At 36.3% G+C, this 14,556-nt stretch overlaps 1 protein-coding gene across 2 annotated transcripts in view; it reads left to right on the forward strand.

The window, feature by feature from the left end:
- Positions 1–14,556, forward strand: part of LOC116485995 (sodium channel protein type 5 subunit alpha-like) — a 45,351-nt gene that overhangs the window by 20,752 nt on the left and 10,043 nt on the right. For both annotated transcript variants that reach the window (XM_032181880.1, XM_032181879.1), the window contains exons 11-20: positions 914–1,105; positions 3,442–3,544; positions 6,179–6,417; positions 6,535–6,687; positions 7,850–8,203; positions 9,470–9,919; positions 10,734–10,853; positions 11,461–11,572; positions 12,617–12,771; positions 14,161–14,334. In XM_032181880.1, the coding sequence (XP_032037771.1) occupies positions 914–1,105; positions 3,442–3,544; positions 6,179–6,417; positions 6,535–6,687; positions 7,850–8,203; positions 9,470–9,919; positions 10,734–10,853; positions 11,461–11,572; positions 12,617–12,771; positions 14,161–14,334 (2,052 nt within the window). The remainder of the gene's footprint in view (positions 1–913; positions 1,106–3,441; positions 3,545–6,178; positions 6,418–6,534; positions 6,688–7,849; positions 8,204–9,469; positions 9,920–10,733; positions 10,854–11,460; positions 11,573–12,616; positions 12,772–14,160; positions 14,335–14,556) is intronic.

Below are 14,556 nucleotides of genomic sequence, written 5' to 3' on the forward strand. Positions count from 1 at the left end.
ACACAGAAGGTTTACTGATTGACAGGAGCAGGAACAGTCTTTGGACAGGCTAATGCTGTTAGTTCCACATTAATGTAAAAGGACATCCAGGACTGTGTCAGTTTGTTTGCTTTTGGTTTCAAGAGTTAATACACACTTCAGATTTCTACAGCGTTCCTTCTTATTCTTGTTACAGTATTGCACGCTGGACCACAGGAAACCAGGGATCGCTTTTTTTTAAATTTTTTCTTTCCTTTTTTTTAATAAAAAAACTAATTAATGTATTTATTCACTTATTTATTGTTTTTTTATTCTTAAGAAGTGAAGTTCAGCTGAGGCAACATATAGTTTGTAAATAAGATATCATTTATCCTCTAACCTTTTATGAAAGATACTTCTAATTTACTGCTAACAACTAAAAAAAGTCACAGTTGTAAGAAGACTTGCATATATTTCCTACCAACTGTCCAATTTCATCAAGATGAAATGTATCACCAGTGTACCAAATTCCTCCTACATAGCTGTGGACACACCTGTGATGTTTCTCTGGCTGAAATGCTAGGTTTTATTCAGGCTTTTCCTCCTTCTCTTTCTTTCAAGAGGAATAGTAATAAAGAAAGATTTAGTATTTTAGGATTTAGTTGGAGCCCTGTGTCCTCTATTGTCATTGTGTTCAAGGTTGAAAATGAGAAAAGGGGGAATAAACAGTACACCTGAAAATTTTCTGTAGTAGCTGATAAATAACTTTTATCTTTCAGTCTTGTGAGTAGTATTTTGTATTACTACCACTTTATGATAGTTTAATATTTGAAAGGTAAAAATTGCTAATTCAAAACATTTAGATAGCACAATAATTAAACTGTATATGGTCCTAGTCCATTCATTGGCATTTGCCCTGTATTAATAGACAGACTTTTTGCTGTTTCTTTTACAGATGTTGGCTGCTGGAGAAAATGATAAGGCCTTGCATGTCAGATCTGAAAACCCAGTTGCTGACTTAGAAAGTTCAAAAGAAAAAGAGATGAACGGAGAAAAGCCCATTTTAAGAAAAACCTTAATTTTAGGTGATCATGGTGAAGAGGAATACATATTTTATTCACAGCCTAATCATTGCCAAAAGAAACTTGTAAGTATTTGAAATACAAGATAAATTCATTAGACTTGGATGTGATATGACAATTTGATGAGCAGAAAAGCTTTCTTTACTTGCATTTTTTCCCCTCTCCCTTCTTGCATAAAATGGATTGAACTTGTTTTGTGGACCAATCTGAAAGTTAGATTTGGGGACCAAAGGGAGAAATCAAATGTGGACTTGAAAAGAAAGTTAGAAGTGGCTGTCGGCATAATTAAGACACACTATAGCCTGCTGCTCTTACAGCTGTGGTAAGATATGTCAGCATCTCTGTTGTGCTGCATAAAGAAACATAGAAAACCCTGTAATTTTCAGAACGTCCCTAATAACCAAACCTTTCTTTTTTGTACACATGTAATTCTCTGACCAAAATATTTCGCATTGGATTTAGTTCAGTATGACTACTGCTGATGTTAGGGGCATGATTCAGTTGTCTAAATATAAGCATCTAGTGCCATTTTATATGTTCTTGAACAGGCTGTACATCCTATACAACTTTGGTGTCAGTGGCCTATCTTCCAGTACTGTTGTATTGGGTTTACCTGGCAAGGCTTTTGTAGCAGGGGGGACTGCAGGGGTGGACTCAGAGAGTTAGTCAAATATAATCTGCAACATTTAGAGGTAATGACAACTACTAGATTATCACATCTAGGAATTATGGCAACTACAAGATCTGCTAAAGCTGACAACTCTTCAATATGCTCTGTACTTCAATCACAAGAAGAGGCTGAAGATGCCAAGCCAAAGAGGAAAAAGCTGATCAGAGAGAAAGGACACCATCAGTTCCATAAGAACTTAAAGAACTGTCTTTCTAGAGCTTATTTCGATATAAAATCCTAGTTTGCCAGAGGACTACTCATCACTAGTTATTTCATTCAGTTTGAGAGATGAGCAACAGTAAATAGTTCAGTGTTGATGGATGCTCTTAACTTTTCTAAAAACATGAACGCTGAAAGCTTGTGAACAAATGTGAACTCCAGAAAGAAGACTTTGGGAAGTTCAGGCAAGCAGGCACACAAATTTTTACAAGTTTATCTCTTTAGAGTGACCAAATATCACAGAAAGAAATAAAAGGACAAAATTGCCCTGGTAACTGGAATGTGATTAAGATAATCTAATTGGGTCTTTTAGATTCTGAAAAAATGCAGATAGAAAAAACGAACACTTTATCACTATATTACAAATTCATTTTATATGTCTATTCTATAACTATCAGCTAAGTTTTGCTTAGCTTTGAAGTCATTAAAATATCAAAGAGACAAAAAGAAATTAATTAATAGTAAACCCCTATGGCCAAGGGTATTAGTTTCATTCTGTGAATAATGATTTTATAAAATATGTTCATAAAAATCTTATTATGATGAAAGTCCGAAGTAATGATATAACATATCAGCAGTTACGTACCCTCCCCTCCCAAATAGAAATGAAATTATTTTTTGTGCTGAAATAGAATACTAAAGTACTGTACATTATGATGTGGTCAGTCAGTAACTTCCTGCCAGCTGGTGGCTAAAATTATATTCTCCCTAATACTTGAATCTTCCTCCTTTCTATTTTTCTCCACCTAGAAGAGTCTCACCTACTCTTTGTAGCCTCTTTTAAAACTCAGTGTTTTACAACTATCTATTTATTTAGGCTTTAAAAATATGCATGTATTGGGATATATCGGGGAGAGGGGGGAAGGATGCACAGTTATTGTATCAGAAACTAAATCTTTGGTTGTAATTTAGCGTATCCCATAAGATATATGGCTGTTTCTCAGTGCATATCAGGAACAGTGAGGTTAGTATTCTGTTACTTTAATGAAAACAAAAGTAGTCCCATTTCTAGTTTTAAGCAGTTTGATATTAGTATTCTTGATAGGCTTAAGAGGTCTGGGCAAACCAATTATTTTGACTCACTAATTAGCTATTATTAATATAAATTCTTATTTCTTAATAATAGTTCAATTTTTTTTTTTAATTATTTATTTTATCGAACACTGGAAAGATGGAACGATTTTTTTCCTTGCTCTCTTGATAATCATTTTTTACCTTCTAGAATGAGAATATACATTCTATAATGGCATAATTATTTTTGTTAAATATTTTCAGAAGGAAAAAACTTCTTGAAGAATGTTAGTGTTTTTAATGAAATGTCCTGTCTCCATGTGATTTTTTTTTTGTTGTTTTGTCTCAAATTCTGTCAGCAAGGTAAGGCCTTATTACAATGTATATTTAAAACATTTTAACTGCATATTTATCTTACACTGTACATATATTTTTTTATATTAACAAACATTTATTCATATTCCCCGGCTATATTATCTTCTGTTGTATTTCTAACCAAAGAGGCAGATCCTGCTGTCCTATGAATTGTCAGTGGACTCCATTAATGATCCTCTTCGAAGACAGAGGTTAATGAGTGCAGCCACTGTTATTACAGATAATTTGGGTAAGTCATTCATTCTTCAGAGTTTTTTTCTACAGTGCTTGAGTAACTTGACCTAAGAGATCAACATGTCACAAACAATCTACATTGTGTAGAAGTCACTAGGGGAAATCATGCTGTAGTCAAAAGTGAATTTCAATAAAATAAATATTCTCATACCTCACATAACTCTAACTGTAACTCAAAATTACCAAAGGTCATTCTCATCTGATCAATAAAGTCACTGGGGTCTGTGGATGAGGGGAGAGAAATTATGTCATTTATCTTGACTTTAGCAAGGCTTTCTGTAGTATTTTGTGTCTCTGTTGGGATGTTAAGGTCTTCATGAGTGGGCAGCCAGCTGATCAATGAACTGGTTGGATTATTGGGCTTTGAGAATCTGGTGGCTGTGTTGCATTATACCTTGGGTCAGGTAACAAAGGGAGCACCGCAGGGTTGTATCCCAGGATCCTTTTTGTCATCAGTGATCAATGACAATAGAGTATTTACTCTTAAAATTTGTGAGTGACACCAAACTGAGAGAGATCAGTTTGGGGTAAGGGGATCACTGGGGGTAAGAGCTGGACAGACTGGAGGAATGGGCCAGCAGGAACCTTATAAAAATTCAACCAGAGCAAACTTTTGCATAAATGCAAGAACCTCTTGAACAATATAGGCTGGGAGCTGGCTAACTGGAAAGAAATTTTGTGGAAAAGGTACTTGGGGTCCTTTTGGGAAGTGAGCTGAGCATGAGCTCAGCAGTCATGGCTGATAGCATCCTGGACAGATAGCATCTTAAAAAGAGCATAGCCAGCCAGAAGACTAAGAAAAGTAATTATTACCTTTAATTAAGCATTTGTTAGACAACATACTATGCCCAGTTTTGGTCCCCTCCCATACAAGAAATACATTGACGAGCTAGCCTGCGTTCAGCAGAATGCCACCAAGACAGCCAGGAGCTGGAATACTTGCCCTGCTCTGGGCTAGTTCATCCTGGAGGTGAGAAAGTTTTGAGGGTTTTGAATATCACTCTTCCCCTATATGGGACAATGTTTCCAGGAAGATAGAGGTGGGCTTTTCACAGTGGTGCACAGTAGGATGACAAGACACAACAGACATCACGCTTCATTGGGTTAGAAACTGGCTGGATAGCTGGGCCCAAAGAGTCGTGGTAAATGGAGTTAAATCCAGTTGGAGGCTGGTCACTAGTGGCGTTCCCCAGGGCTCGGTGCTGGGGCTGGTCCTCTTCAATATCTTCATCGATGATCTGGACGAGGGCATTGAGTGCACCCTCAGTAAGTTCGCAGATGACACCAAGTTAGGTGCGTGTGTCGATCTGCTTGAGGGTAGGAAGGCTCTGCAGGAGGATCTGGATAGGCTGCACCGATGGGCTGAGGTCAACTGCATGAAGTTCAACAAGGCCAAGTGCCGGGACTCCACCTGGGGCGCAATAACCCCAAGCAGAGCTACAGGCTGGGAGATGAGTGGTTGGAAAGCTGCCAGGCGGAGAAGGACCTGGGAGTGATGGTTGATAGTCGGCTGTATATGAGCCAGCAGTGTGCTCAGGCGGCCAAGAAGGCCAACAGCATCCTGGCTTGCATAAGAAGCAGTGTGGCCAGCAGGGCTAGGGAAGTGATCATCCCCCTGTACTTGGCTCTGGTGAGGCCGCACCTCGAGTACTGTGTTCAGTTTTGGGCCCCTCGCTACAAGAAGGACATCGAGGTGCTCGAGCAACTCCAGAGAAGGGCGATGAGTCTGGTGAAGGGTCTGGAGAACAAGTCCTACAAGGAGCGGCTGAGGGAGTTGGGATTGTTCAGCCTGGAGAAAAGGAGGCTTAGGGGCGACCTTATTGCTCTCTACAGGTACCTTAAAGGAGGCTGTAGTGAGGTGGGGGTTGGTTTGTTCTCCCACGTGCCTGGTGACAAGACGAGGGGGAATGAGCTTAAGTTGTGCCAGGGGAGTTTTAGGTTGGATGTTAGGAAGAACTTTTTTAACGAAAGGGTTGTTAGACATTGGAACAGGCTGCCCAGGGAAGTGGTGGAGTCACCATCCCTGGAGGTCTTTGAAAGACATTTAGATGTAGAGCTTAGGGATATGGTTTAGTGGAGGACTGTTAGTGTTAGGTCAGAGGTTGGACTGGATGATCTTGAGGTCTCTTCCAACCTAGAAATTCTGTGATTCTGTGACATACTTTGAAAGAAAAGAGCTTCAAGCTATTTGTAAGGACAAGCTTTCACCATGAAGACAGTCAGACTTTGACCTCATAGATGAGCAGGGGGTTGGACTAAGATATGGGAGAAAACTTTCTTCATTTTATTCTGGATTTTTTTTCAATGCGTACTGCATCTGTGACTGTGCAGGTACAACTGACAGAAAAGTTAGTCTGGGTAATAAACATATGAAGAGATGGGTAATATCACCTGTTTCTGTAATTACAAGATTTGTTGATGATGATCTTTAAATGGCCTGTGACTAGTTTGTGTAGAATGAATGAAATATTTTTTTTCTATCATGCTCACGAGTTTGATATTTTTTTCTCAATCTTTTCTATGATTGTTTGTCTTTTTCTTCATACAGTGAAATTCCAATTAGTATTACTAATGTCACTTTCCTTTTTTTTTTTTTTTTTTTTTTTTTTTTTTTTTTTTTTTCATTCAGAATTGCAGGAGTCAAAGCTGAAATTCCCTTTAATTTGTAAACGTTTTGCTCAAAAGTATCTAATATGGAATTGTAGCCCATTCTGGAGATTAGTCAAAGAGAAGGTGAAATTTGTAATTTTGGATCCATTCGTTGATCTCATAATCATGATTTGCATTGTAGTGAATACCTGTTTCATGGCTCTTGAGCACCCCGACATGACACCCACTTTCAAAGACATGATTTATACAAGTGACAAGGTAAGTTAATACTACTGTAGAGTGAATATGGAGGTATTGTCCCAGACTGACTGGGTCAGCCTCGTAAGATGTATTTTTTCTGTGACTTTATAGTGAATTTCTTCTTCCTCTTCCCAGGTCTTCACCCTGATTTTTGCAGCAGAAATGGTCTTGAAAATCATCGCTCTAGATCCTTACTACTACTTTCAGCAAAAATGGAATATTTTTGATAGTGTAGTTGTTATGGTTGGCTTAATAAGTTTTAGTGCAAATCTGTCATTTTTCAGGCTGGTAATCATTTCTTTATTCTCTTTTTAAAAATGCCCATGTTGTATAGATTTGTAAAATCATTACAGTGATACCCTCAAATTATTTTACTGGTGAATCTGTTAAATCTCTTTGTAAGTGAATAGTAAGCCAACATGAATGTTAGATTAGAATTAATATTAAATGAACATTAAAAAAAAAAACATTTAATATGTTTATTATAGTGTGTACATTGGATATAACAAATTCTCTGGCATGTGTTCCCCCTTAGAGATTTGACTTTGTGGGAAGTTCATCAGTGTTCTGTTTGGTCTGTACAATGGCACTGATCAAATACATTTCAGATCTTCAATCAGGAAAATGTATTATCCATTTTCATGAGCTTTAAAGATAGCAATGGTTCCTTACCTACATAACTTTTCCTTTTGGGTTGAGAATTGTAAAATAGCTGGCTTTCCTTAAGGCTTTCCACCTTCTTGGGTAAAAGGACTCTCTCTCAGATATCTATACATAATGTCACTTTTTCCTATACCCTTGCAGTGTATTCAGAATTACATATACTAAATTTACTAATTATTTTTAATATTCTTCCTAGCTTTTCAGAGACATCACACCTGAAAAGTCAGTTGAATTCTGTTTCTTCTTTTGTATTGTGACTGAGTTTAACAGCTCAGAATTCTAATTTGACTTAAAAAGTCCCTTTTAATCATGAGGGTACATAGTATATATCCCATCCATTTTTCCAAGTCTGTTGTGTGAAACATAGAAAAACTTCTTTCCACTGTGATTTGATTATACGTGCTTGATGTAGTCCAAAATGCAGTCATTTCATAAACCTCGTCCAAGTTAGCTATCTGATTATTACTTCTGGTAGCTGTAGTACTGTGAGTAATAGAAATGAACTTACACATGCTGTTATTTAACATAGCATTAACAATTTGAAAGCTTGCCTGAGCAGTTCTCCATCCTCAGCAGTATTAACCGTTTGAACTTAAGCACAGTACTTTTGGATTAGAACAGATAAAAACCTTTATTTGGGGGACAAATTATGATGGTCTTATTGGATATGGTCTTTACTGAAGCAAAGACAGCATGATAAATGCAGGATATCTTGTGTGTGTGTGTGTGTGGTGTGTTATCTGTGTAGTGTTCTGCTACTCATTCTTCTCTTGTGTTTTACTTGCAGCTCAGGATCTTCAAACTGGCAAAGATTTGGCCAGCCTTAAATACTCTTATGAAAATAATTCTAAACTCAGTTGGCGCTCTGGGTAACCTCACTCTGGTTTTGATTATTACCGTATTTATTTTTGCTGTAGTAGGAAAGCAGGTTTTGGGAAAATGTTATGAGACTAACTTCACAAAAATAAGTGTAAGCAGAAATTTACGCTGGCATATGAAGGATTTTTGTCATTCATTCCTGGTCATATTCCGAATATTATGTGGAGAATGGATTGAAACCATGTGGGAATGTATGGAAGTGGCTGGAGAACATCTGTGTCTTCTCATTTTCCTGCTAGTCCTGGTGATAGGAAACTTAGTGGTGAGTTTCAAGCTATTTTTCAGTTTTTACTGAATGAATTCAGTTACATTGACATCTTTTTTTTTCCCTGAGACTATCATAATTCAAAGAGTATTCACATTATTCTATTTTCTGGATGTTAGTTAACATTTTATTTTTTGTGTGTGTGTGTCTTTCTCACAAAAGAGGTAGCCAATAATTAAAATACACAAAATAATTAATTCTACCAAAGTATGGAATTGCAGCACGTTCAATAATTTGGTGATAATTTGCTTTCTTCATCTGTTGTGTCACTGGCATCAACTAATCAAATTGCTTTTAATGCTTACCAATTTATCCTTACAGTATAAAAAGCCTACAGTACCCAGGTTTTCTACTCTGAGTGATTTATACTCATTCTAACATATGTTGTGAGCTAGTTTATTCTTCCTGCCTGCCTATCTTGCACAAATACTTTTCTCTCAACTTTTCACAATCTTCTGTCTTTAAGAAGCGTTGTTGGATTTTGTTTATAATAGCTGCAAATATATCAAACACATTAAGTACAGGATTTGTTAGACAATGCAATAAAATTTCATAAAAGACTGGGGTAAGTCCTCAGGAAACTGCCTAGTCTGTTTCTATACTCCAGTAAAGGATGAGTGATGCCTTAGTCCTGTTTTTAAAAGTCTCACTGATGAATTCTTTCTGTTTTTCTTACCCCAGAATGTTTTTCTGCAAAGCACAGCCTTGTTCAACAACTTAACATTGTTTGAAAATGTTACATTTACTTTTGCCTGTAGTAATCACATTTTTTCCCCTTATCTTTCTTCCCAAGAATCTCAAACTTTCTGGAAAATCCAGCATTTTAGTATACTCCCCCTCACTCCCAAGTAGATGCTTTGGTAAAATACTCTATTACCATGAGCAGTCAGTTAATAATTGGAGGAACAAATCTTCTTATACTTGGTTTATCGGTCTATACCAGATCTCTTTTGATTACATTACTATTAAAATTTATTTTTGCCAACTGTTTTTCAATCAGTCTACTTCCTTGTACATTATGGATATCAGAACATATGAAAATATATTGTATATACTCCACACACACACTTCCTTCCTTTTTCTCCTGTCTTTCCTTCCAGAAGAAGCCATAACATATACAATTAATTTCCTATTAAAATAGTAAATAATAGCGGTGGTAGATGAAAGAGAGAGTGAGATTTTTAATCTAAGGAAGGTTTGCTGAAATGCTATTTTTCTCTGTTAGAAGCAGCAGTGTCTTCAACTTACTTTATATACTTTAAGGTGCTCAACCTATTTATTGCCTTGCTGCTGAGTTCGTTCAGTACCGACTCCTCAACGGGACAAGAGGAAGCTGAAAAACAGTCTAAATGTCAGATTGCCATTGCACGGATTCACAAGGGCCTGAAGTCTGTGAAACAGAGAATTTTGGATAAATGTGGCAAAATAAAGAAAGGAAACCTCAGAACAGCCAAAAAGAATTATTTGGTGAAAACTTCTACCAAAGACCTAGAAGAAAATAGCTATGCCATGACAGATGTCACAAAGGATATAGACAACAGTTTTTTTGACATTGGGTATTACAATACTGAAGAGAGTTCTTCAGTAACAAGGAAGTATGAGGAATTTTCAACTTATCGTAGTACCTGTGTTCCCATTGCAGCAGCAGAGACTTATACCGATGAAGGTGGTGATAGTCAGAGTGTGTACACAGAAATGGAATACAGAAAACGGGTAAGAAATGCTAATGTTTGAAATTTTATTGTAACTTTCACCTGCAAATTCAGTCTTGAAGATTACTATGCTGTAACTAGATTACTTTGTTAATAATTGCATTTTATGAACGTCCGTTGTGGTATGGCTGTGAAGCTGACATGCTTTAAATCTATGAGAACAGGTATTTGGGCTCAAAATGCAGTTACCTAACATTATGCCAAGGCCAAAATGTCAAAAACAGATGCTGGTTTTGGTTGGATTATTGTATGGTCAGTGTCTAGCTGGAATAGTGGAATGCATTTCCTAGGCTTTTGGTTGCAAGAGGAAGTATTGTCAGTGGATATCTGTGGACAAATTCTCAAAGAAGCAGAAATTGCTGATCACCTTAGAATCATCAGTGGCCATTGGAAATATGTTTTGAGTTGGATTATGTATTATGTTATGAGATATCTATTGCCTGGATTTTGTTTTGGCAAAAGGACTGAGATCTGATAGGAATCACTTAGCAATTCTGCATGGAACCAGAGACTGGCTGAGGCTGAGCTGGTTCATCAGAACTTAGTATGTTGGCTGCAGGAATCCACCAGTGGGATAAATGTATGCCTTGAGAAATGATACATGTCCACAGGATAACCACAGCACCAAAGTGTTTGGAATTGAGGAAGAAAGTCTTATTTTATGTGCCCTTAAAGAATATTGTTTAATTCTCTATAATAAGACAGACATGCTAAGCTTTGTGGATGCTTTAGATTCTGTTAAAAAATTTAACTTTCAGAATAACTCTCATGAAGAAAAAGGTAGAACATCAATTGTTTTGCATTATTTCACTCAGGGAGACAGATTAAAACGTAGAGAGCAGTGCCAGAGTTCAAGCAGCTTCAGCCAGATTTCTGGGACTTCAGAAACTCTAAGTCGCTTTTCAGAAACGCACCAAAAGAAAGGACAAAATGAGGTATTCATAACTTTTGTCACCTTGCGGAATGTGCTAGAGATGAAAGTTCTCACAGTGGTTCTCTTATTCAGAGATGACAGGACAAGTAGTTTCCAAACAGTAACAAGTATAATTCATGCAGAAGATGGTGCATCTCTCTAGAGGTAATACTAGTTTAAAACATGGGGGTTTGTGTCTCATGAACAGCTGTGGCTACCGGTGTAACTTACTGTATTATTTTCTACAAAACAGTGGAACAGAAATTAAACAAGGAACACATTTTCTTTAAACTCATCTGATATGTACTGTTCAGTTTTATGGATAATTGTTTGCTGTCATTCTTGGATGCAAAAATTTATTCTCTAGAAATGGTTCTCCAAAAAAAGCATAGCTCTGGTGCAAAAACTTTAGCTTATTCAAATGCAGTGCAGTTCCACATAAAAAAAGGTCATGGCGTGCTTCCAGAAAATTAAATGGAAGTTCAGTAACATTGGATCACTTCTGTATATATACATATATATATATATATTCTTTATTTGGATCAGAAGGGAGTTTCATTTATTTAGAATATGGTGTCTTTATTAAGGAAAAACAAATAAATTCTCTTCTGTGCCTTTCTTCTGTGCAGAGATTTGATGTTGGTAGCTATTCTGAAGCCAGCACTGTGGATCCAGTTGCTCTTACGGATATTTTTTCCCAGCCTCACAAATCACACCTGCCTAAGCCCTGTTTTGCAGAAAGTAAGAATATTTTATTTATCACAGTGACACCAAATGAACAAAGGTATCTGTTTGGAAATTTCCAAATTGACAGATACTGTTTGCCTGAGACACTTATTTGTACACATAAAAACTCAAATAAATGTACCTGATGCCAGCACACAACTGAGGCAGGACTGGGATGCCTGAACACAGGCATTTAGTACCATGTGAAACGTCTGAGAGTACCCACAGCAACTGCATGGGGATGGCAGAAATGACACAGGAACTGTAGGATATCCCAAATGGCCTAAAACAAATCTAAATACCTGTATGTTGATGGCAAAATGCCATCTTTGGAGTGTGATCCAGTCTTATATTGAGACACCAGACTGTAGGTATTTGTATGTAAGGGCATTTAAACACCTCCAAAGGGGTAGCTGGAGGTCACCCAGGATATTCATCTTGGGACCTGGTATCTGAAGTGGCACGTCAACTGGGTTTGTCTGAGCTCCCAGTACAGTGGGTGAATATTCCAGTACAGCTACTGTACTGGAAGATTGTACTGAAGATTGTACAGCTCATACCAGGGTGGACACCTACATCTGATTGCCTGGACTGCTCCAGAGACTGCATTGACTCTGATGTTTCAATCCTGTTGACTTTAGAGATGAATGAAGAAGGGTGTTTTTGGAGCAAAATAGTGAACAATATAGTTGTAACACCTCTGTAATGCAATCAAGTGAAATAATCAGTAAAAATAATAATTTACTAAACCACTAGTGAGATAATATCTTTTTTTCAAATCAAAAAGAGTAAATGCAAAGAATAAAATAAGCATTTTTTTTTTTTATGTAGAATTGATAACATTTTAGATGAAACCCTTGCAGAGGGGCTTGTCTGCACAAAAGCTTCTCTACTTTTTCCATGTATGAGATGTTCTATTAAAAGAGATTACTGTTCTCTACAAATTCTGTCTTTTCTTTGGCTTTAGAACTTTTCAGCAACAATAAACATTCATTGTCCTACACTTTCTGTGGCTCCATATTTTTCATGAAACCAATATACTGTTCTTTTTCTTTTCAGGTTGTGTCGAATGTTCTCCATGTTGTGCAGTGGATATCACTAAGTTTCCAGGCAGCACTTGGTGGAAATTTAGAAAAACCTGCTACAAAATTGTCAAACATAGCTGGTTTGAAAATTTTATCATTTTTATGATAATATTGAGCAGTGCGGCACTGGTAAATTTAATTTAATTTCTCAAACTTTGAATGAATGATTGTCAGTAAAGGAAAGAAATCCTATTATTTTATTTCATTTATTTCTTCTTCTATTCTAGATGAGAGTATAATAAATGTATGGTTTTGTAGTTACAAGGTTCTCCTGCATTTGTCTAAGATACTTAAATGTATAGAATCATATTCTTTTTCACAGTTCTTTATGGAACTACTTCTGTGCTTAACCGGGAGGCTAGACCAGGCGCTGAAATTACTTATGAAAGCTTAAAAAATGGTTTACCTCCAAAGTTGTAAAGCAGACTAACTGCTCAATAAAACATTGGTTTCAAAATCACCCAGACATTAAGATGATCAGAATTTAAAAGTGGAGATGGCAGTAAACTGATAAGCTGGCCTAATGTTTAATTGCTAATCTGATTAAGTCTGTGCCTAATGAAGAATAAGGTAATTTTTATTTGATTTGAAAACATATTCACTAAGTTTACCGAAAGCCGTCTACTGAAGTGAGAAAGGAAAGTGAGTTATTATTTAATGTACTGCAGGACCTAAGTTGGTATCGAGATGCAAAATAACAAAACAATAATTATTTATTTTAATCAAAGACTTCTTGGGGTGTTGAGAACTTTAATGTTCCTAAATCCTGATGTCTTCTTGCAAAAGGGGACTTGCCCACTTTCTGCTAATTTATAAAGTTGTTTCTTGATAAGAAATTTCCTTAACTAGCTAGAATAAAGAGATATCATACCTTCAGGCATGTCTGGGGTTTGGAAGTAAATTAAGTAAGATGGTGGTCATGGAAAAAATGCATAGAAAAGTGGTAAGTGCTGAGAGCAAGGAAAAAGTTAGCAATGAGAAGTTTTAAAGAGCATCACTTTTAATGAGCAGGTAGTTTGACTAATGGATGGAGATGAAGGTAGCTGAGGTGAAAGAGTGAAACTAATGACGTTAATTATCAAACTTGCTCAGAAAAAAAAAGTAGAAAATAGTAAACAGGATAAAGTACATCAACACTGAGAGTTCTCAATTACCTACAGTCAAGTTACCAGTCCTGTGGACACAGTGACAGTTGCTCTGTAGATTTTTCTCCTAGTCATAGTAAAATTGAATGACCACTGTAGGAAGAAGCCACACTGGATACTCATCAGATGCCATTTTAAAGAAGGGTAAAACATAAATAAGGCAAAGTATGTGATTTTCAACCCACTTGAAAATGAGAGTGTAGTTATTTTACAATTTCGGTTTTTACTTCTAAGTATAAAACTAAGTAGGTTTTGCCAATATTTTAACATAAAATGCTTATAATAAACCAAACTGTATGTTCTTGTGCAATATAAAAATAATTTACCATGAAACTACTGAACAGTTTTAAACTGAAAATTTCTGAAATTCCAGGCATTTGAAGATATTAACCTCGAAAAGAGAAGAACAATTAAAATGATTCTAGAGTATGCTGATAAAATATTTACTTATATCTTTTTTATGGAGATGCTTCTGAAATGGATAGCTTATGGTTTGTACAGCTATTTCACAAATAGCTGGTGTTTGCTCGACTTCATCATTGTATGTGTAAGTATTGTACTCGTCTTATAATTTGAATTTTGATACTTTGTCTTAAAAACTACATGTGAAATTGGAGTATGATTAAACACATGTAAAATACAGATTCCAAAACTGAAAAGAACTGCAATCAAAAGTGACTGTAGGACAAATTTAAATGGAAATTGTACGTAATAATTAGAAGTTTTTTAAAACAAAACAAAAAATCCCACATTTATCAAGTTACTGTTG

Source organism: Aythya fuligula, chromosome 2, assembly GCF_009819795.1.
Source record: "Aythya fuligula isolate bAytFul2 chromosome 2, bAytFul2.pri, whole genome shotgun sequence".
Classification (NCBI taxonomy): domain Eukaryota; kingdom Metazoa; phylum Chordata; class Aves; order Anseriformes; family Anatidae; genus Aythya; species Aythya fuligula.